This window comes from Macrobrachium nipponense, chromosome 20 (assembly GCF_015104395.2).
Source record: "Macrobrachium nipponense isolate FS-2020 chromosome 20, ASM1510439v2, whole genome shotgun sequence".
In the NCBI taxonomy this organism is placed as follows: domain Eukaryota; kingdom Metazoa; phylum Arthropoda; class Malacostraca; order Decapoda; family Palaemonidae; genus Macrobrachium; species Macrobrachium nipponense.
Window position 1 is genome coordinate 65,989,638 of NC_061089.1, and position 24,112 is coordinate 66,013,749.

The following is a 24,112-nucleotide window of genomic DNA, read 5'->3' on the forward strand; positions in this document are numbered from 1 at the left end:
CAAAACTGATAAAAGCTACAACCATGGGTTGTTTTTAGTTGCATTGTGCATGAAATTGCGCACATTTCTATATATCTTTATGTAACGGCTAATTTTAAAATGGTGCAAACATTACCACAATCGCATGTATGGTTTTTTTTCGGAAGAGTTACCACGCAGACGTAAGGAAAAAGTTTTTTCATAAATTCACCATAAATCGAAATATTGTGCTACAGACTTCCAATTTGTTGCAAAATGAAGGTAAATGATTGAATATTACTAGAATATAAGCGTTTTAGCTTACAATTGCGTTTTTCGACCATTATGGTAGAGTCAAAGTTGACCGAATGTTGAAAATTTGTCACTTATCATTTTTTATATGAAAATATTTCAAAACTGATAAAAGCTACAACCATGGGTTGTTTTTAGTTGTATTGTGCATGAAATTGCACACATTTCCGTATATAAAACTTTATGTAACGGCTAATTTTAAAATGGTGCAAACATTACCACAATCGCATGTATGGTTTTTTTCGGAAGAGTTACCGCGCGGACGTAAGGAAAAGTTTTTTCATAAATTCACCATAAATCGAAATATTGTGCTACAGACTTCCAATTTGTTGCAAAATTAAGGTAAATGATTGAATATTACTAAAATATAAGAGTTTTAGCTTACAATTGTGTTTTTCGACCATTTCGGTAGAGTCAAAGTTGACCGAAGGTTGAAATTTTGGCACTTATCATTATTTAAATGAAAATATCTGAAAACTGATAAAAGCTACAATCATGAGTATTTTTTTTGTTGTATTCTACATAAAAAAGCGCAAATTTTCATATATAATACTCCATGTAACGGCTAATTTTAAATGGTACAAAAATGATGTCAAAGTGACAAAATAATTTCCGAGATGTGTCACCAATACTTTTTAGTGTGGCAAGAAAGAAATTCGGGCTTGCACGCCTGCGTAACGATTGTAAACAAAACAACACCTTGATCCGTGAACTCCCAGCATTCCCCAAGGCGCGTGATTCAAAAGTTTTCGGCTGGTAGGCCAAAAATGTAGACGTAAAATACGTCCACTCGGTGTTTAAGGGTTAATAAAGCAAAAGAATTTATTTATTAACCCTCTTACGCCGAAGCCCTAAAAATCAAAACCTCTCCTGTATGCCGGCGCCGGTTTGGAGTGAGCGCGGAAGCAGAAAAAATAATTTTTTCAAAAAATCACAGCGCGCTTAGTTTTAAAGATTAAGAGTTCATTTTTGGCTCATTTTTTTTTCATTGCGTGAAGTTTAGTATGCAATCATCATAAATGAAAAATAATCTCATTATCATATGTAAATAATGCGAGATATGGTAGCGAAAAAAAAAAATTCATAGATAATTGTATTCAAATCATGCTGTGCAAAAAACGGTCAAAGCTAACGAGTTACTTTTTTTTCGTTGTATTTTACACTAAATTGCAATCATTTTGATATAAAATACATAGTAAAACAATAAAAGCAACACCGGAAAAATATTATCACAAAATGATGTACGAATTCGTAACGCGCGGACATAAAAAAATTTTATTTTCAAAAATTCACCGTAATTCTAAATATTGTTCTAGAGACTTCCAATTTGTTTCAAAATTAAGACAAATGATTTAATATTACAATACTGTAAGAGTTTTAGATTAGAATTGCAGATTTCGACCATTTCGGACGAGTTAAATTTGACCGAATGTCGAAATTTTTATATATATATTTTTTATATGCACATATTTCGGAGATGGAAAAAGCTACAACCTTCACTTATTTTTTATTGTATTCTTCATGAATTTGCGCACATTTTGATATATGAAACTCTATAAAACAGCTAATATGAAAAGGAGCAAATATTAGGATAATGCGATGTACGTATTTCGGAGACTTGCGGCCGAGAATCGGCGCGCGGAGTGAAGGTAATTATATTTTTCAAAATTCACCATAAATCACAAAATTGTTCTAGACTTCAAATTTGTTTCAAAATGAAGAAAAATTACAGAATATTACTAGGCCGTAAGAGTTTTAGCTTACAATTGCGTTTTTCAACTATTTCGGTAGAGTCAAATTTGACCGAACGTGATTTTTTTTCTATTTATCGTGATTTATATGCAAATATTTCGAAAAAAGAGAAAAGTTACAACCTTCAATCATTTTTAGTTGTATTCTACATGAAATTGCACACATCTTCATATATAAAACTTTATGTAACAGCTAATTTTAAATGGTGCAAACATTTCGACAATCGCAAAAAAAAAAACTGATTTTTTCGGAAGAGCTACCGCGCGGACGTAAGGAAAATGTTTTTTTTTTTTTTTTTTTTTTTTTCATAAATTCACCATAAATCGAAATATTGTGCTAGAGACTTCCAAGTCATTGCAAAATTAAGGTAAATGATTGAATATTACTAGAATATAAGAGTTTTAGCTTACAATTGCGTTTTTTGACCATTTCGGTAGAGTCAAAGTTGACCGAAAGTTGAAATTTTGCATTTACCGTTATTTATATGAAAATATTTCGAAACTGATAAAAGCTACAACCATGGGTTGTTTTTTGTTGTATTGTGCATGGAATTTCGCACATTTCCATATATAAAACTTTATGTAATGGCAAATTTAAAAGGGTGCAAACATTAGGACAATCGCACGAAAAAATTTATCGGAAGAGTTATGCACGAACGTAAGGAAAAAGTTTTTTCATAAATTCACCATAAATCGAAATATTGTGCTAGAGACATCCAATTTGTTGCAAAATGAAGGCAAATGATTGAATATTACTATAATATAAGAATTTTAGCTTACAATTGCGTTTCTCGACCATTTCAGTAGAGTCAAAGTTGACCGAAGGTTGAAATTTTTGCACTTATCGTTATTTATATAAAAATATTTCAAAACTGATAAAAGCTACAATCATGAGTATTTTTTTGTTGTATTTTACATGAAATTGCGCACATTTTCATATATAATACTTCATGTAAAGGATAATTTAAAATGGTGCAAAAATTATGTCAAAGTGACAAAATAATTTTTTAGATGTGTCACTGATACTTTTTAGTGCGATAAGAAAGAAATTCGCGCTTGCGCGCCTGCGTAGTGATTGTAAACAAAACAACGCCTTGATCCGTGAACTCCCAGCATCCCCCAAGGCGCGTGATTCAAAAGTTTTCGGCTGGTAGGCCTATAAGTATTTTTCCGCGAATTTTTAAAAAAACTTTTTTGAGCCGACGTATGATACGTCCAATCGGCATATGGGAGACATTTTGACTCAACGTTTAATACGTCCAATCGGCATAAGAGGGATAATAAAGTGAAAATAATGGACACGAAACGAGAATCAGCTTTGTTCCAACATCAGCAAAATTGAGCGATGTCAAACTGCTGATGGTTACGTATGATTACGCACAACGAATATGCATCTTTTCTACGGATCTTTTAAAAAGTTATACTACATTACTCCACTGTATCCAATAATAGTATGTATTTTCATATTGTGTTATGAAATAATAACATAGCAGTCAATGTTTTGGTTTGAAAATTAGCTGATCGCGAATACCAATTTAGTTCACTATATTCAACTCAGTTCTGTACGAATTTTCTTGCTTTAGTTAGCATAAATGAATATCTGTATATGTACTTTACTTATATGAGACAGATGAGACAAGGTCAGTTTTCGTTAAACAACGAATTTTTAAGTCGAAAAATGACTTGAATAAGTCTCATTGTGAACTAATTTTTTTTTTTTTTTTTTTTTTTTGTTAATAGACTGCATTGGGAGCATGTTTACTGAGTTAAAAAAAAAAAAACTTGATTCCATTCGCTATTTTCACTTTATTTCACTGTAATACGAGCTTTACATTATTTATCTTTTATTGGCGTGAAAGCAACAGTAAAATTGATTGTTTCAAGCCCAGTAGTTTTGATTAAAATTATTTTCTTTCAATTTTATCTATGGGGTATTTTATGGCATAACTTTATGGGAGTTTTATCCTTGGTGCCAATGCACGATAACAGTCATTAGCAACTTGAACAGTTTCAATTTAACAGCATATTTCCTTGCTGATCTTTGATCTCTAGCAAATAAAGTTATTACATAAAAATATATCAGTCCTATTCTACATAACGTCATTTATAACATAACTACAGTATTTGTTTACTAGCATACGATGGTTGAAATACAAGCAAAACAGATGTTGCTATTATCCAATTCATTTGAACTTGACAAAAATGTACAGAGTTCCCCAGGAATGTAACTCCCCTTATTCCTGTTATTTCATATGGGAAAAATATGTTTAAATAACGTGTTTTTAATTAACGCAAGTTCTTCAGGAATGTAACCCTTGAGAGGTGACTGTATAAAAATTTTTAGTGGGTGTTTCTTCAGTTTTAACGAACAAAATAGGCTGTTTTCAGCATTTTTATAGGGGTTCCAACTATTTGTGGACTCTAACTATTCAAGGAGGGGCCTGGTACACATTCCCTGCAAACACAGGGGGACCACTGTAGTAGTTGAAACCCCTAGAAAAATGCTTAAAACTGCCTATTTTGTTAAGTAAAACTCAAGAATAACCCACTAAAAACATTTATACCTGTTTTTTTTAATAGTTTTATTACAAAATGTGCATTTTATTATGAAATTAATAAAAACCATAAATTTGTGGATATTTTTCATAGAAAAATACCGCAAATATGTGAATTTCCCAAGAATAATGGGGTTATATGTTCCAGAGAGAAAGAAATAAGCAAATACGTGAGTCCATGAAACTGGAGTTCGCAAATATGGGGGTTCACAGTACATTCAACGATGGTCGGGGAAAAGGTTTTGCAAGTGATGATGACTACGACACACTGTGTTTTTTCAATAAATCTATACATATTAAAACAACAAATTTTTAATCAATTTGTATTTTTCATAACTAACAAACCCTTGGTCTTAACATTTGGACATATAATAGTGCCAGCTGGACAAGTAAAAATTATTTTTAAATTCTTGTTCTCACAAAGAAATATTCACTTAAAAGAAAATTACTATTCAGTAATTTTTGCCATCAAATAATCATGACCAGGGTAACGTTCCACAACATAAGTCTATAAACAGAACAGAAGTACAGGGATGTCACTGGCTAACAGATCTCCATGGCAACCAGCCAGCCAATCAGGTTTTAGCTGTGTTCTGTCTTAGAAAGAAAGTTTTGCTCAAGTGATGCTGACAATGACATAAGTGTGTTTGTTTTGAATACAGTAAAAAAAATTTTAATAGTGTATGTATTTTACTAATTACATTACTACTCTGAGAGCAAAATTGTTCGTTCAGAGATTCTTCAGCAACAAATCTACTTTTTGTTTTTGTTTCAGAAGATAATTACAAACAATGTGTTGACATACCTTCAAAACAAACTTCATCTCTTTAATCCCTCAAGGAATGTTAATCCATTTCTGTACATGCTGGTCCCACCGTTCATAGTCCTCGCTACTGACAACAACAAAATTTGTTTGTGTGTTTTGTGTCTTCCAAAGATGTATTACCTGTACTGGACATTTTTAAAAACATTATGAACACACACATACACAGCATGTGCATACGTGATAATGCCTATTGGTTAAAGGAATGCAAATTAACAGTATTTTTTTCTGAGAGAGAGAGAGAGAGAGAGAGAGAGAGAGAGAGAGAGAGAGAGAGAGAGAGAGAGAGAGAGAGAGAGAGAGAGAGAGAGAGACTAAAGAATAAAATTTATATGTTTATTTTCTGTCTCCCAAAGATGTATGACCTACACATTTTTCAACCATAAACACACATACAAACATTGTCTGTGCTAATACCCACTGGTTAAAGAGACTCCAATTAGCAGTATCTTTTCCTGAGAGAGAGAGAGAGAGAGAGAGAAGAGAGAGAGCTGAAGAAGGGATGAGAGATGAGAGAGAGAGAGAGAGAGAGAGAGATGAGATAGAGAGAGAGAGAGAGAGAGAGAGAAGAGAGAGAGGGAGGTTTGGTAGCAAATGTACTATTATTTTATTATATCTTGATATTTTTTTAAAATTTTTGGATTTTCTGAGGTCAATTCTTGGATTTAGTAAGAAAAATAATTTGAGTAGCACCACACACCCAAATTACTCAGGTCAGCTGTTAGCACAGCAAACTACCAACCTTATGACCTGACGATGTATTCTCCACAAAATGTTTGTGGTTTTTTAAGTACTTTTAGGTTTTTGAATTTCGGATAAAGGGTTGTATACCTGTATACACACATTCCTCTACTTACCAGCTTTCAACTTACAAACAATTGTGATTGTAAATTAAAACATCTGTACTTTACTGTATTATCATCATAATTTGCTTTTATGCATCATTTGCCTTACTAAAGTACTCTATACATTGTAGTGCTATATTATCATAACTATTTAGTACACTTACATATACACACTGTATTTAGGTTTTATACATCATTCATGTTATGTTAGTAAAGTGTTCTATAACTGTACTATTACCATCACAATTTAATACATAAATTTCTGTATTTAGGTTCTACATATCATTTGTATTAATAAAATACTCTATTAAATACAGTACAGCACTAGTATTGTTTTAGTATGAAAAAATATAAATATGTAGTACTGTACATATTGAGTATATCAAGCTGAACTTGCGAACAAATTCAAGACAGCACGAACAGCCATTTGGAATGTAACTCATTTGGAAGTAGAAGAGTGTCAGTATATGTAATGAACTGCTCCACTTACCCTTTTCATACGGTGCCCTCTTTTATGTGAAAGAAGTTCCTGAACCATTCCTTGTAGACACATAGACATGAGAACAGTCTGCGGACTGATGACAGTAATCCATTTCATTTCATCTCTACTCATCAAATATTCAAAAGAGAGCTCTAAATTAACACGGTGTGTTGCTTCATGACTGCTGCTATTACTTCTCCCACTACTGCTGAGGTTACTGTAACTACCGATGCTACTGCTGCTGCGACTGCTGCTGCTATTGCTACTGTTACTACTCGTACTATAGCCTTCCACTGGCTGAAAAGGGGAGATAGAGAATTTACACATGAATTAATCTGTTCGCCAATATCACATGATAACAAAAATTTTTCAGTAAAATCACAAGTACACTTCAAAGGTTGATACCCTTTTATATTTGCACACCAAAGTTAGTCCTAACTCCATTTTTCCCTTCTGTTCCCTCTACCTATTGTAGAATTCCTTACTGGTATGCACTGCTTTCACCAACCACATTATGTTCTGTGAAACAAGATATTAATGTGATTGGACACTGTCCAGACATTACCAGAGTCAGTTTAGGCTTTCTACCATATTGTAAGACACCTTTGGTTACCAAAATGAACTTTACACATAACACTCCTCAATATGGATTGATAAAACAAAATGAATACATTTAGTATGGTACAGAGAGAGAGAGAGAGAGAGAGAGAGAGAGAGAGAGAGAGAGAGAGAGAGAGAGAGAGAGAGAGAGAGAGAAATGGCCTGGAAATAAGTAAATCTACATATTCATATAATTGAATTAAAACATATTCATTATGAAAATTGTCAAAAAAGTATTGAAACTTAAAGAATAAAAAACAAGTATTAAAACTTAAAGAATAAAAAACAAGTAGTATGTAAATGATTGCACACAAGAAAACGTGACTAGTCAAATAACAGTGAATACATGTACAAATGCAGAAAAAACTATATTCAAAAGAAAATAAAATTATGAAAAATAGGTGAAAAAGTATATACGTAATTGAAATACAAGGAATAAATGAAGCATAGGAAAATAATTGAGAGAGAGAGAGAGAGAGAGAGAGAGAGAGAGAGAGAGAGAGAGAGAGAGAGAGAGAGAGAGAGAGAGAGAGAGAGAGAGCTAATTATATCTCCAAGGCTCACTAGAAAGTTAAGACTATACAAAGTTGGGTATTATACACATAGCTGTAAAAATTTCATCAAAATACAGTTATGCAAAATTGCTGGAAAATGTGGAGGAAAAAGCAAATTTCCATAATTTCATTTGCTTGACGATTTGTTAGTTTTTTTTATGTGAAATTTTAGTTTAAGTTAAAAATTTTATGGAATTTTCTAACTTTCATATTTGGGGATGTAAAATCTTACTTTGGAGTTACAGTCACATGGGACTCCATAAGACAGACCATCCAATTACAGAGTTCTCTTATAGTTGGTTTCGGTCAGAATAGTAATGTTTGACACAGTAACAGAATATATTAACCCCTTCTTTACTGACAGTTGGCTTTGGGGTAAATGGAGTACCACCATTCAAGACTATTGCATAGCACCAGGTATATGAATGTGGTACGCACATACTACCAACCTTTCTCTTTTTAGTTCTAGACTTCTTATGATTCGGTAATTTCAGTTTGAAGGGTTTGGAGCAAAACAAACAGTATTGGCACGCTTGGGAAGGTGGTATGCACTACCAGGCATACGTTGAAGCAAAACAAACATAATTGCCTGCTACCTAGATTTAGATATTTGGATATATACTGTGTATAAACACATGCACACATACACATAGTATTCATATATATATATATGATAAAAACTTTAGTATTTGGAAACAAGTGTAATCTCTCTCTGAAAAACATGAAAATGAGTTGCATGGCAACACTAACTCACAGTATCGAGTGTGGTGACTCGAGTGGAAGGGAATTTAGGGCATGTCATTTCGCCTTGCACTTCGAATGCACTGTACACTCTGACGCTGTTGTTTATTAGTACAATGATAAGTAGAAAAAAAAGAGATGTAACCAAGAAACCAGGTTTGTTTTTTTGGACATACAAGTGTGAAAATATAAAAAGTTTTCTGCACAAGAATAAAAACCATTTTTGTAATTTTGTTTTTCTTTGCTTCTCTTCTTTCTCTGGAGATTCTTCAGTAAAAAGTTCATATGTGAAGAGGAAGGAATAGAGTACTAGCCATGTAAAATATGACCCATTTACAGGTATTGTCCTATTTACGATGGAGTTAGGTTCCAAAAAACCCATCGTTTGTTTGAAAAATAATATCTCGAATATAGCCTAGCCTACACTAGGGTAATCAGTACCATCTTTACATATAGACTAGCCTAGCCTACACTACACAGTATACTTTATACATATGTGGTATAGTAATTATTAATTTCAGCTAAATCTCTAGGTTCAATGCATATTGGCTTATGATAATTCAGTACACAGAGAAATTGAAAAACATTAACAAGTTAGCCAAGCATATACAGTGATGATGATGATGATATCATGGTATATCGTACACACATAAAACAGTAGCCTAGCCTACAGTATACTGTAAACTACATATACGATATAATAATTTATTAATATAAGCCAATTCTGGAGGTTCAATGCATTCTATGATATATCAGTAGAAAAAGAAAAAAAAAATGAACACGAAACGGGAATCGGACCATGATCAGATTTGGACCCGCATTGGCATAATTGAGCGATGTCAGGCTACTAATGGCTATGTATATTCGTTATGAAATAAAAACATAACAAATATGCATCTTTTCGATGAATATTTTAAAAAGCTATATATTACTGTATCCAATAATATTGTCTCATATTAATGTATCATAAAACAGTAACATAGCGGTCAATATTTTGTTTGGAAATCAGCTGATGGAGAATACAAGTTTATTCACCGTATTTAACTCAATTCGGAGCGAATTTTCTTGCTTCTAGTTAGCATAAAAGAATATCTAGCTACATACTTTACTTACATAAGACAAGGTAGTTTTTCGTTACATGAAATATGAATTTAATTAGTCTCTTGAACTAAATTATTTTTTTTTGTTAACAGATTGTGTTGTGGGCATGTTTATCGTGTAAAAAAAAAATGTTGTGATTCCGTTCACTATTTTCACTCAATTTCATCGTAGCATGAGCTTTACCGCTATGTTATCTATCTTTTATCGGTGTGAAAACAATAGTGAAATGTCTTCTTTCCATACCTGAAGTTTTTATTAAAATAATTCTCTCTCAATTTTATCTACGGTTGTGTTTGAGGGCATAAGTTTATGGGAGTTTTATCCAGCTTGAAAAGTGTTCTCAGCTTCAGTTACAACTTGGTTTAAATTTAACAGTATGTTTCCTTGCTGATCTTTGATCTATAGAAAATAAAGTTATTACATCAAAATATATCAGTTCTATTCTATATAATGTCATTTATAACATAACTACTGTAATTGTTTACTATTGTACGATGGTTGAAATACAAGCCAAATGGATATTGTTACGCAATTCCATTGTATACTTAGCAAAACGTTCCTTGTTTGGTTGTTCATAGCTGTACACATTTTGGCAAGTATGTTAAAAATGATATTGTTATGATACAATAAAGTTTGTTCATACTTACCTGGCAGATATATATATAGCTGTATTTTCTGAAGTCCGACAGAATTTTAAAAACTTCCGACACACGCAGTGGTCGGCCAGGTGGTTAGTACCCATTCCCGCCGCTGGGAGGCGGGTATCAGGAACCATTCCCATTTTCTATTCATAATTTTTTATTTCCACTGTCCCCTGAGGGGAGGTGGGTGGGTACTTGATTATATATATCTGCCAGGTAAGTATGAACAAACTTTATTGTATCATAACAATATCATTTTGTTCATGAAACTTACCTGTCAGATATATATAGCTGAATCCCACCTTTGGAGGTGGGAAGGGACAGAATAGAAGGATTTTGGGAAACAAATGCATGCAGATGATTTACATCTTGGTTCCACCTGTTAGCATAGCTGGCTTCGTGGTTACTGCCACGTAAGTCTGCTTGTGCTACTAGAGTTGCCAGCGAGGTAGAGACCTATATAGCTGGTGCACTCCAGATGATCTGTCAACAGGGGCGAGACCACGACGTGACTAGACCATATTGACCATACCATGAGGGCTAAGAAGTAAAATAAATATATATATATATAAATATATATATCACCACCTGACCAACCTAGCCAAAGTTAAGGTGTGTTAACTAAGGCTTAAGAGTTAAGAAGTCGCCGTTGTCGGCGACTCAACAACTAAATTAAGAGCTCTTCCTAACCATTTTCTACAGGATAGGATGAGTGGTACTTCTTGCCCCCAAGATTGTGTCTGCAGACACGTATGGCCCTAGCGAGCAGCAGATCTCATATGCCATCTTCACATCTCGCAGGGAGTGTGAAGTGAACACAGAGTTGCTTCGCTAAAACATGGTACTCAGGATGTTGCTGAGTGCCATGCTCTGTTGAAATGCTTCCGAGGCCGCGCCCTCACCTCGTGAGCATTCAGATAAAAAGATTTCAAATCTTTGTGCAAACACAATGAAGGAGCATTTTTGAAAGAACTCCTTAACACTAAAGCCAGGCTGTTCTTCGATATGGGCAAGTCTGGTCTTTTTCGGAACACTGCAGATTGCCCGAATGACTTCGACTTTCTTGAGTTTTATGTAGATAAAACTTGAGACCCGACAGGGCACAGGACTCTCTCTGGCTCCTGCCCACTAACTTGTGCCATCCTTGCTTCCAAGCTCCTGGCCCAAGGACAAAACGGGGTTACCATTCTTAGGCCACAACGGAAGGGTTAGAGAGCACACCGCCTTGTGTTCTCTAAAGCCAAAACTTGTGACGATGGCTTAAAATCTCACTAACCCTCTTTGTCGTATCTAGGGTGGTTAGAAGAAGGCCTTCCTGATCACATGCAAGAAGTTAACAGGTAGGAGAGGTTCGAATGCTTTGACATCAAGAACTTCAGACTACGTCTAAGTTCCATATTGAAAGCTTCGATCTGGACATGCACAGTCAGTCCGTCTGTACTAAAGTCAGGTGACCGACCAGTTGACCAGTCAGACGAATCAAGGACAGCAAGGCTGTACCCTGAAGACCATAAGGCACTATTCTTCGCTGAAGGATGAGTGTCTGGACTGCCTGGGCGATTCAATCTAAGCAAACCTTGGGGGTGTATCAACGCAACCCAACGTCGTCAGCGAATCAACTCCTGACTCGAGCTTCTGGTGCCAGGAGAAAGGAGCGAGGAGCAAAAAGGCGATTCAGTCCCGAAGGAAGAATGCCTGACAGTCCAACCTGGTCTCATGTTACACGATCATCGGGGGTGTATAAACGCAACCGACTTCGTCAACAAGAAACTCAGGGCTACTATATGTCGCCTGATCTCGCACGAGTGTCTGACTCCGAGAAAACAGGTGAGACAAAAAGTAGATGATGAGCGAGGTTCGAGATTCCACAGAACTCAAAGATCGTGAAGGGCTTTGTTGTTTGACAGACGCAAATCTCTGAGCCCAAAGGCCGTCAACAACATATTTGCGTATTCTTTAATAGTTGTGACTGCCAGCTTATCCCATTCTTCAGACGGAAATGGAAGACGGTAATCTTATTCCTGTCAACATCTCGATAGCCTGAACGTAGTCAGACTCAGAGCGGAGATGTATATAGGTAGTTATAGGTACCTTTCGAGTTAGAGTAGACCGACTCTCTCGGAAAAGGTCCTTGGAAAGTGAACTAGGAAGTATGTGACCTCTGTGAATCCAGGATCCTGAAGGCCAACATGGGGCGATCAGCGTCATTGTCGCTCCCTGTGACGTCATAAATCCTCTTATTACATTTCCTAAGAGATTGAAAAAAGGGGAAAAGAGACTAAATATCCATCCCCGTTCAATATCATAGGATGGCGTTTAATGGTACCGATCCCGGATCGAGAATAAGGGAGCAGAAAAGAAGAAGCCTCTTCGTCCTCAACATATCGAAGAGAAGAATGAAAGGGCGTCCCTAAAGTCTCCACAACTCTCAACTTACTTCTAAAGAAAGATTCCACTCGGAAGTCAATAGTTGCTGCCGTCGATCTAGACGATTCGTACGGACTTTTGCAATCCTGTAACGAACCTCTAGAGGATCGTTACATTCTACGCCTGTTGTTATAATAGGCTTTCTCGTAAACTCGAACAGGGACCGAGAAGATACTTCTTAAGATATGAGAGAGCTGTGGAATATCAGAGTTGATCTGGACCACTGGTTCCCAAAACTCGTTACGAGGACTGGAGGGACTACCGAATCGCTTTTACTTCTTTCAGATTAAGATCCAAGACATCTGAAACCCTATCCAGATGTCCGGCACCTTCTTCTATCACCTCAGGTGACAAACGCACTGAGAGATGTTCAGAATCATTCCTAGATCTTGAATAATATTTCAGTTTCCCGGTAGGAGAAAACTGTGGTCTGAATTGCAGTCTATTCGGGGAAACAAACTTCTTCAGGAAGGAAATGGTCCCCAGCAAGCTCATCCATTCCCTCCCCGAGTATGCTTACTTCCCTAATAAGGCTGCGCTTTGCCTAAGCAGGTGAGCATATAAAAGTGCAATGTTGCGGTAGACTTCGTAGTTCGATACCGTGCGGTAACGAGCACCGAAAGGATTAAGAGATAACTCTGTTGAATACATAGTAAGGCAAAACGAATGCAACGTTTATTCATTCACGTAAGAAATCCCCTCAATCTTAGGCTAAAGTCCGTGATTGTAGGGCAGAGATACAGTTAGTCAGTCAATCCCGCAGGAGAGACGTAACCGCCAGCACAGAGATACGGTTAGTCAGTCAATCCCGCAGGAGAGAGAGACGTAACCTACCGCGCATGACAGCGCCCGATCTGTTACTGGCTCGGTTGGACTGGAGGACAGACACAGCGTGACAGCAGCAGCCAGCAGCTTACGAACGTCGTCTCTTAACTTTATGTCTGGGTTGCCAGCTACCCTATTCTACGAAGAAATAGGTCCGTTATTTTTTTGAGCAGAAAGACTCTCAAGCTGGTATATTTAAGCGAAACAGAAAACGCTAAATATATAGATGCGTTTGTGTCGTCAGAACACTACCATACAACGGTAAAAGATAAATCGGAAACTCCTGGAAGGCTGCATGGAGTAACGATTAAATGTCCTTAAAATAGACAATAGACCTCTCGGTTGCCATCCGAAGAGGTAACTACAGCAAGCGTATATGACTTGAACCAACCAGAAGTAAAATAACGCAAGGCAAAATATGAAATTATATCACAATAAAGTTTGTTCATACTTACCTGGCAGACATATATATAGCTGAATTCGGAAATACAGCTACATACATACGTGACAGGCAAGTTTCATGAACAAAACTTAAGAGAATCGAAGCAGTCAGCTCAAGCTTCTTATGTTACTGGACATAAGCGTTCATTGACGTAGTCTACAAGTTTCTATTTCTTGTACGAGTCTGCGAATGACGAATGAGAGCTCTTCCGAATCTTGTCAATAAGAGCTTATTCGCTTACGCAATATCAAGTTAATGAGATGTTTGTCAATGAGAACTAACCCATTTACGGGACAAAGAGATATTTTGTCAATGAGGGATACCCACTTACTTGACAAAACGAAAGTATATTGTCAATGGGGGAAAGTCACTGAATTGACAAAACGTAATCCAGGGAGTCAAGCATTTAATTTTTTTCGATTCCCGTCTCAAACGAGGAAGGGGCAAGAATCCTGTTAAGAGACTGGGCTTACGGCAGGTAGAACGACGATGTTCAATTCGGCAGCGTAGTCCGACTAGAAACTAACAAAATCTATCATCTGAAAAACCTTTCAGATGGGCTAAAAAGCTTGCAAAATTATCCTGGGAAGAGGAAGAAACTCTCCAACCAGCTTCCTCTCCCGTATCACAACTAATGCCTGCTAAAGCTTAAAATTTATTGGCAGTATGGCAAAGGAAGTCCTGTCTTGCGCTTTCCTGAAGAGCGTCCTTTTGATGAGTGCCTTTGCAAGAATCCCACTGAACGTTGCCGAGAGTCCTGACGTGCAGGACATCGAGCCTTACATAACCCGTAACTGCCTTATCGCAAAGTCTTGACTGCGGTAGTGGCAACTTAAATTTATTGGCAGAATGGCAAAGGTTGCGGTAGAGCAAACGAGATCTTCCCTTGAGCTTTCCTTAACTCCATCACCTATGCGAAAAGCAATATTAATTGACAGACCTCTTGAATTCACGAAACCCGATGTCTTGCTGGGTTTCGAAGAAGAAGTTGTCTGTTCACTTTAAACTTCCTCCGAAGCACTGCCTACTTCACATTCTTTGCAGGTGAGGTAGAAGGTATCACCGGAGGTAGAGATAAACATTCTTTAGGCCCATATCTGAAACAAGAGCTTGAAGAGTTCAACAGAAACGTTCAGCCAGGCGACACACCTGGCGTGCGCTGGTGCACGCTCGGCGTCCACTGGAGCGCGCTCGGCGTCCACTGGAGCGCGCTCGGCGTCCACTGGCGCGCACTTGGCGTCCACTGGCGCGCACTTTGGCGTGCACCCGCGCGCGCCTGGAGTCCATCCGAGCGTCCCGGGCGTCCGCTCTCAAAAGCTTCCTGCTACTATGACTTCTCTTACGTATTTCTCGGTGGAAAGACGGACACGAGTTCAGGCGACGTTCGCCTTCTTACTTCTCACTGAAACGCATAACGAGAGAGAGAGAGAGGACGTGAAGCGTCCTCTTCTATAAAGCTTCTATTTAGAGGGCGCGAGTCCTTCCGAAAGCTCCAACCCCTGCATGGGGAGGACGCTTCGGAGGACGAGAAGCAATCTTTCAGGATTCGTGCACGCGCACGCACTTTGGCAGTCTGGGGATTTTCATCAGAAACTGCCGAAGGCACGCCAGATCGGTGGGGGTTCCTTGTAACCCTCCTTAGGCTTTCGACATGCTCCCTCCCCGGGTCCTGGGAGTCAAGCAGAGGTCCCGGCCTAGAGGCGAAACGAGGCCGATCTGACGCACCCTCCACTACACAAGGGGTATCACTGCACTTCTGCACTTCACTTTTACTCTCTAAAGCAAGCACTTTCGATTCTAAGATACGAATCGAAAGAGTATCAGAGAAAGGGCAATTCCTCTACAGACACTGCTTAGGGCCCGAAGGCAACACTGCAGGGTTAGGAGTAACAATTACAGAAGTAGCACTTCCCAGCAATGAAGGAGAGCGAGCACCTCTCGTAGACATATTCATAGCCCGTAGGCCATACTACAGGGTTAGGCAAAATAAAGTCTACAGGAAGGTTAGCAGGTTCACTACCCTGACTTTTGTTACTGATTAATTGCGTACATACGAATCATACGTCTTCCTTACGGAATTAGACATGTTTACTGATTAATTGGGTACATACGAATCATACGTCTTCCTTACGGAATAGACAAAGTCTCACACTCCTTACATGACAAATCTCAACAAAGAAGCAAGACCCATACCCCTCGTACATACCAAGTGCGGATCTACCGAAGCTTTCGGTAGCCACACCCTATCTTTGCAGACAACCCCGTCTGAAACTAGCCTAACTAGATTCAGATATTTTATGCAAAAATGAATCAAATTCAAATCAATTTAAGATAGCGTATGCCTAGCCACAAATCCAAGTAAATAAATCAAAAGACAATTAGGATACTTAGGGCAATGAAGTTTCCAAAATCCTAAGACGGAGGTACTGAAAACAGGTGTTTTCAGCACCAGCGACAGAAAAATTATGAATAGAAAATGGGAATGGTTCCTGATACCCGCCTCCCAGCGGCGGGAATGGGTACTAAACCACCTGGCCGACCACTGCGTGTGTCGGAAGTTTTTAAAATTCTGTCGGACTTCAGAAAATACAGCTATATATATATCTGACAGGTAAGTTTCATGAACAAACAATACTTTCATCATTCTCTTTTGCTGTGTTTTTTTTAACTTGTTTAACAAGAAGATGGGATAAAGTTAGGATATTATAATTTGGTCTCTCTCGCTACCTTGGTACGCTGCTGCCTGTGCCTGTCATAAGCGAAATTTAAAAATATATTTTCAAAATATTGTTGTATCAATATTAATTGCTAACCTCATCATAAAATTGGATATTTGTATAACGAATTATCTTAATTTGAACACTACCTGTACTTTATTTATTTTATCACCAAAAAAATTGCTTCGGTAGCCAATGCAATATTTATGTTTCGTTAAACCTATCGGTAAAGGTGTTAAGGCCAACAGGGCTCTATCTCCTGTCCTATAATGACTGCCTTGGTTTTTTTACATCCCATTCGCACAGATGTTACAACTTCACGTAGGTTGTCTATCTTCCTCATTACAAGACAAGACTGCAAGATAAATGTTCACCAAGGTCATATGCCTTTTCATCAGGGAAAGTGGGTGGGTTTGAGGACTCACAGTGGCTACCACAAAAAATGTTTTTCCAATGTCAAAACCTGCTTTTTGGTGGCATAGCTGCTGTTCATCCTCAGAGGAGCTTACAAAAGATACTGACAGATGATGAAATGGCTTAGCGCCTAATAAAATCCCAACCCAGATTAATTTTTGGTTTGAAGTATACTCACACTTTATTAACCATTTTACTTATTCCAGATATCCATTAGGGTTTGGCAATACAGAACAGGAAACAACACAAGAACCAATACATATATGTATTATTCTTTGTGGTTAAAGTGACTTACCTAATTATTTTGGGACTGGCAGTGGGATTAGAGTTCCTTCCCCAGCAATATCAGTGTGACCACCACTCTTTTGGCAATAGTTTCAGGAATTTTTTATTAAAGGTAAAGTCACAGGTTACCAATTGTTTTCTTTATTCCAGACAACCATTATGGTTTAGCTATAAAGAACATCAAACACACAAAACTTTAAATGTATTATCTCTTGTGGTTCCACCATGACTTACTTAACTATGCCAAGTCTGGCTAAATGATCATTGCATCTTCACCATTTCAGGATTACTGCCTTAATGAAAACACTCCGTACACTCGGAGAATTCTTCGAAGGAAACATTCCCAAAGTTAACAATTTACTCACCTTTTGGATGCCATGTGACTTAGGGAAGGAGTAAGGGTTTGCCTTTTTAATGAAGGATACTAAAATAATTCTCAGACCCTGTAAAGAGAGTGGTTTGCTTATGCTGGGGTGTAATAAAAATAGGATCATCTGGGATGTTTGCTATGATATCTAGGTGAACCTTGAGTACTTGAACTGGGCATAATTTTTATATGAAACACTCCGTTCCTTTATCAGAAAAGGGTATTTTTCCCTTCAAAAAGGTCCTCATTCTTGGTCAGGAATGACAGGTCAGGAGGCAACAGTAAATGACAACTAGGTGTATGAGTGATGAAAAGTTGTTCCTGTCTGAGATAGCCCAATACGCTAATTCGAGCTCCTTATGTCAAAGCAGTCAAGAAGACAAGCCTTTCGGAACACGTGTTGTAGTACGTACTGGGTCCACTGAACTGAAGGGATGATGGAAGTCTAAGAACTTTAGGGACCAGGTAATAGGAAACCTCGCAGAGCTGATCTTTGTAGTGTAAGACTGGAGAACGTAATTAACAATTTCTACATTTCAATCGATTCCAAAACCATAAGGCAAGGGCTCCAACAATGGTGCTTTGTATGCCATGACTGTTGTAAATAGCAAGGAGCTTCACCTCAAAAGATGTATAATCAAATGTAAAACTGTCTCAACAGATTTCCACAGGTCCGGACATACTTGTGAATGTAGTGACCATCCCATAAGTAAGATCTGGCCCTTCCTGCTCAACTGTTCTGTCAAAACCCTGTTTGTGTCTGAAAGAAGTTGTGGCATGGAGATTATGTTCTTGGACTCTTGACTGACATAGAATTTCATGGTCAGCAGGAACTTGGTCCTTCCCTGCTTCTTAGGGTATGTGAGGGTCTGAGAAGGTAGTTATTATCTCCATGGAGATTAAATCTTGTACTTATAAAGACTTCTAACCAGCCAATAGTTCTACATTGATTATATGGATGCCTCTTTCCTTCTCTGAACAATGAAGACATAACTAGGCTCCCTGCCTCTAATGAATCTGACTGTAATGTCAGATCTGGGCTCCTCAATCTAAAGGGATTCTGTGCGTAGTGATATAGTCTGTTTTTCCACCAAATTCGATTCTTTCATAATTGATGGAATTTGCCCTATGAAAGTGTCTGGAGGAACACTTATTGCATTACTCCCTCTAATGGAACAAAATTGTTCTCACTTTCAATTGTGTATGTATATGCATAAATATATACAAAATTTTCTCTCTGTTTTCATATACTATATATATAATATATAATATATATATATATATATATATATATATATATATATATATATATATATATATATATATATATACATATATAATTTCACATCTCAAATAAATGGTCAACCTATGTATCCCTCAAGAGAGGTTGGAACCTATGTGAACTCTTGAGAGAGACAGAATTTCCAGCCCTGTGGCTGGCTTATCAACAGCCAATCAGGAGCCAATACATATATAATTTCACATCTCAAATAAATGGTCACCCTACGTATCCCTTAAGAGAGGTTGGAACCTATGTGAACTCTTGAGTGAGACAGAATTTCCAGCCCTAGGGTTGGGTTATCAACATCCAATCAGGAGCGTCGTAAGGAACGGCACTGGGGATGAGATGCACGGGTGATGTGAATCTATTGTAGTGTGAATTTGTTTTATGGAAGACATCTCTCTCCGACAGTCACTGAACTAATGCAGGTCTGTCCAAGGGCCAGCTCATTACAGATAGGGGCATATACACCCTACCCCATTGGTTATGAAACATGAAACAGTCAGTAAGGCAGACAAAAGAAAGTAAATATCCTTAAGCATCCTACCTTATATCACAGGTAAGAAAGAAGGATCTTAACATAATGTTATTAATTTTATGAACAATATTAATATGTGAATCGTTACATAAAGATAGCAATCTTCAAGGAAAAATGTGTGTGCCTCTCATGCTTATTCAAAATAAATGGTTCACTCACTGATTATTCTGGTAATACCTAGCTTAAGGAGTTGTTCACTAAGTGACAAAGACAGCCTACTCAATATGAAAGGGATGACTATACCAATTTCCAATGTGTAGTCCAAAAAGATTTCATATTTCCCAACAGCAACAGCACACTGACATTGATATTACTATTGCATTGACATTAAATTAAATAAGGCATAGGAACCAGTCACTCTACCATTACCTTCCAGAGGGAAGGTAAACAAAATACAAAACTGGCCAGGAAACAAATTTGTAACCCATTTATTTCCTTTTTAATAAACTGCTGAACAAGCTTGTGACCTGTAACTTACAGCTGTACAAGTGTTAGGTAAGATTCACTGAAATATTGTTTATAGCAAAGTGAGGTGACCAGTGACCAAAAAAAATTCTGAAGGTGGAATTGAGTTCTCCATAATGGTAAGTCTCACTTAGTACAGTCGCAGTGGTGCTCTTGTCTAAAGGCTATCACCATTCACCTCCTCTGTAACAAATGGCATTAATACTCAGTAAGAGGGGTGTTTGCTGTATGAACATTACCTTTACTACGTACATCTATACGTAATTGCAAAAGAAATAAATAATACATTACCTGCTGTACTGTTATTCTCCAACATCTCATACGTGTTACCTTAAAATTTCCTTCTTTAACAGATCCATCATCACATTCAATTCTGAAAAACAAAGAACTCTTTAGAATTGCTGAAAATAGTGCAAATACAACTACTGCATTCACTTGCCTATTTGACAGAGTCCTAGCATTCCCTCCATCCCCCCCCACCAATATTATAAAAAAATCAACCTGCATCCCAGGAATTTCCTCACTGAAGAGATGTCGAGCACACAGACTGGAGACTTGGAGCGAAGGTGTAGAGCTGTTAAAAAAGCAAAATACTACTGCTAGGGGAATTTGTGGTTAACTGTGTTCCATCTAACACAAATTTCCAACTTGCACTAACACTATCATTAGTAATACCTCAACTTAATGGACCTCAGCTTAGCTGACTTCTATACTTATCAGCTACTATATTATGGTTATTTTTTCATATGATGCCCTTTTAGATGCGACACATTTTTAGACACCACTCATGAACTGAATGCTAAACTAAAGTACAGCTTGGTTTAATTTAGTAATATGTGGAATTATTATTGGCTGTAAAGGCCTGTCCACATTAGTAAACATTGTTTGGAAACAAGGTTTGCAAACAGCTTGGAAACTTTGCAAACAATGTTTCCTATCCAGACCTTAGCTGTCATCAGGATGGCTGTTGGTGTAGTAGCCTCTATTTACTTGGCAGTTTTAATGCACTTAAGGAGGGATAAGAGAGAAAACAAAAAAGAGAAGGGTGAGGAAGGGGCTTGTAACCAAAACAAGACACACGTCTGTGGGGAAACTCCTCTTCTTTTCAGTAAATTAAGTTTCAAATGCTCCCTTCTGAATTGTTTTTTTGAGGACTGATCACTTGGGTACTAATTCACCACCCATGCTGAGTGCGCGCACACACACACACACAAAATGCATACAGGCAATCCCCTGTTGTCAGCAGCAAGTTCTGTTCTCAGCAGGGTGCTGATAAGCGAAAACCGCCATTTACCGAAACACAGTGATTTACGGTGCTTATGGCACAAACTTTTGGTTAATGGAGCATATAACCAGTTAATGGCACCTTTGTTCTGTATGTTTTGGTGCCATACCTCTATTACTAGAACCTTATGGCGCCAATAACAGAAACTTGGCCTGTTATGGTGCTAGACGAGTACCATTAAACCAGATCGCCATTAAACGGGGACTGCCTGTACTACTTATGTACTATATGTACATATTTATATGTACATATGCACATCTGCATAGCATTTAAATGTGTACTATACTCAGCCTGTTATGGCGCCATAAGTCGCCAATTGCCATAAAACTGTATTGTCTTTAACCAAGGCCGCCAATAACTGGGGACACTCTCTCTCTCTCTCTCTCTCTCTCTCTCTCTCTCGTCTCACCCCCCCCCCCCCCCCCCCCCCCCCCCCCCCCCCCTCTCTCCTCTCTCTCTCTCTCTTCTCTCTCTCTCTCTCTCTCTCTCTGATAGATAGATAGATAGAAGATAGATATATATAGAGATATATATATATATATATATATATATTATGATATATTATATATATAGATATAGATATAGTAAATAGAGCAGATTATATATATAATATTTATAATATATATATATATATGATATATATATATACCGTAAATACTTGAGTCTCGTGCGATACTCGCGTATCATGCGACCCCCAAATTTTCACCAACAAACAGTGGTTTTGTCATGTATCTCATGTATCATGCGAGTTCCTTTTCCGAGAGCGTCAGTTCATAAGGTTGGTGGTTTAGCATGCTAATGGTCGAGTCATTCAGATGTGTGCTGCTGCTAGTCAAGTTACGGTAATTTTCTTACTAATCTTGAGAATTGAACAGAAAATCTCAAGATTAAAAAAGAATCCCAAGATAATAAAATAATTGTAAAAATAACACGCCTTGGAGTCCTAAATCATTCTCTCTCTCTCTCTCCTCTCTCTTCTCTCTCTCTCTCTCGTCCTCTCTCTGCCCCCCCCCCCCCCCCCCCCCCTCTCTCTTCTCTCTCTCAGGAATAAATACTGTAATTTGAGTCTTTCACCAATGGGTATCAGTAAATGTGTAGACATTGTGTGCGTGTTTAAAAAAATGTGCAATACGCACACATTCCGATGTTTCGGTTTTTGGAATTTTTCAGATTTCGGAAATGTGAGGTCAGATGCATAATCAAACAAACATCACTACTGCAGCAAAAACATTTTTTCCCTTTATGTTTTTCATTATTGTTATTTATTAATTACAGTTTATTTAAATAAATATCAATATAATACTGTTAAATGAATGTGAGATAACTAAGATCACCTATAACAAAATAGTGGGACAATTAATACCATATGTTCACTAATAGCTATTACTTTCAAAACAAACATTCCGTAAAACGCAAAAAATATATGTACATGACAATCAAAATATAATAATATTTTGCAGTTCAACTTGTGAATTTTAACAATAAGTATGACTATATAATATATTTCACCATATCGATCTTGAAGTTGAAGAGTCGTAAAATTTTGATGATGGTCCGGGAAAAGGATTTGTACTTCGTGATTACGTATCGCTACAACACCATGTGGTATTTTCATAACACTATATTGATGACGCATCGCTACGACACACTGGTATTTTTCATACCACTATACATTAAAGTTAAAATGATCATATTATATCATTGTTTTCACGAAGAAATAATTATATAAAGAAAATTATTGAGTAATTTTTGCCGTCAGCAGTCAGAAAATCACGAACATGGTAACGTTCAAAACTAGTGCCATCCACAGCATATGTCTATAAATAGAACAGAAGCAGAGGGCAGTCATTGGATAACAGATCTCCATGGCTACCAACCAACCAATCAGGCGTTAGTTATACTACTCTGAGAATTTCTTAGAATGAACATTTACACACGCGAATCTAACGATGATGTGTGTGTTTTGCATACAATACGTAGTTTTAGTTTTTATTAGTGTAAGTATTTTACTGATTACATGAAGAATAGAATGATTCCTTCTCATTACTTTGAATGCAAAATGGTTTGAAGATTCTTCCACAAAAAGAAAAGAAAAGAAATTTCTTTAGAAGATGATACCTATTTACTAACGCGGTTGACATAGCTTCAAAACAAAATTCAGCCCTTTAATCTCTGGAAAAATGTTAATATTTCTGTCTGCTGGTCACACCCTTTATATCCCCGGCGACTAACAACAACAAAATTTGTTTGTTTGTTTTATCTTCCAAGATGTAGGTATTTATTACCTGTAGGTACAGCACATTTTTTAACAGTATGCCCATACACACACATGCGCGCGCACAAACATACAGTTGCGTGTGTGCTAATACCTATTGGTTTCAGAGACTCAAGTTAACCCTTACAGTATAGTTGAGAGGGGAGAGAGAGAGTTCATCCTAGATGGCCTTGGTTCATCTCTCTATCTCTCGAGGAATGTCAAGATTTGTTCCCTGCTCTTTGTAAATTTAGTCCATGCGACTGACAACAAAATTCATATTTTTTTTTCTTCTAGATATGAATTACCCGTACTGCACATTTTTGACAAGCATGAACACACTGCAATACTCTCACTCTCTCTCTCTCTCTCTCTCTCTCTCTCTCTCTCTCTCTCTCTCTCTCTCTCTCTCTCTCTCTCTCTCTCTCTCTCTCAGAAAAGATACCGTC

At 37.3% G+C, this 24,112-nt stretch overlaps 1 protein-coding gene across 1 annotated transcript in view; it reads right to left on the reverse strand.

Annotated features, from left to right (window-relative positions):
• LOC135220448 (sorting nexin-17-like) overlaps positions 1 to 24,112 on the reverse strand; it is a 191,612-nt gene that overhangs the window by 48,772 nt on the left and 118,728 nt on the right. Inside the window, exons 8-9 of the mRNA XM_064257592.1 lie at positions 20,416 to 20,497; positions 6,735 to 7,022 (exon numbers count right to left, since the gene is read on the reverse strand). Of these exons, the coding sequence (XP_064113662.1) occupies positions 6,735 to 7,022; positions 20,416 to 20,497 (370 nt within the window). The remainder of the gene's footprint in view (positions 1 to 6,734; positions 7,023 to 20,415; positions 20,498 to 24,112) is intronic.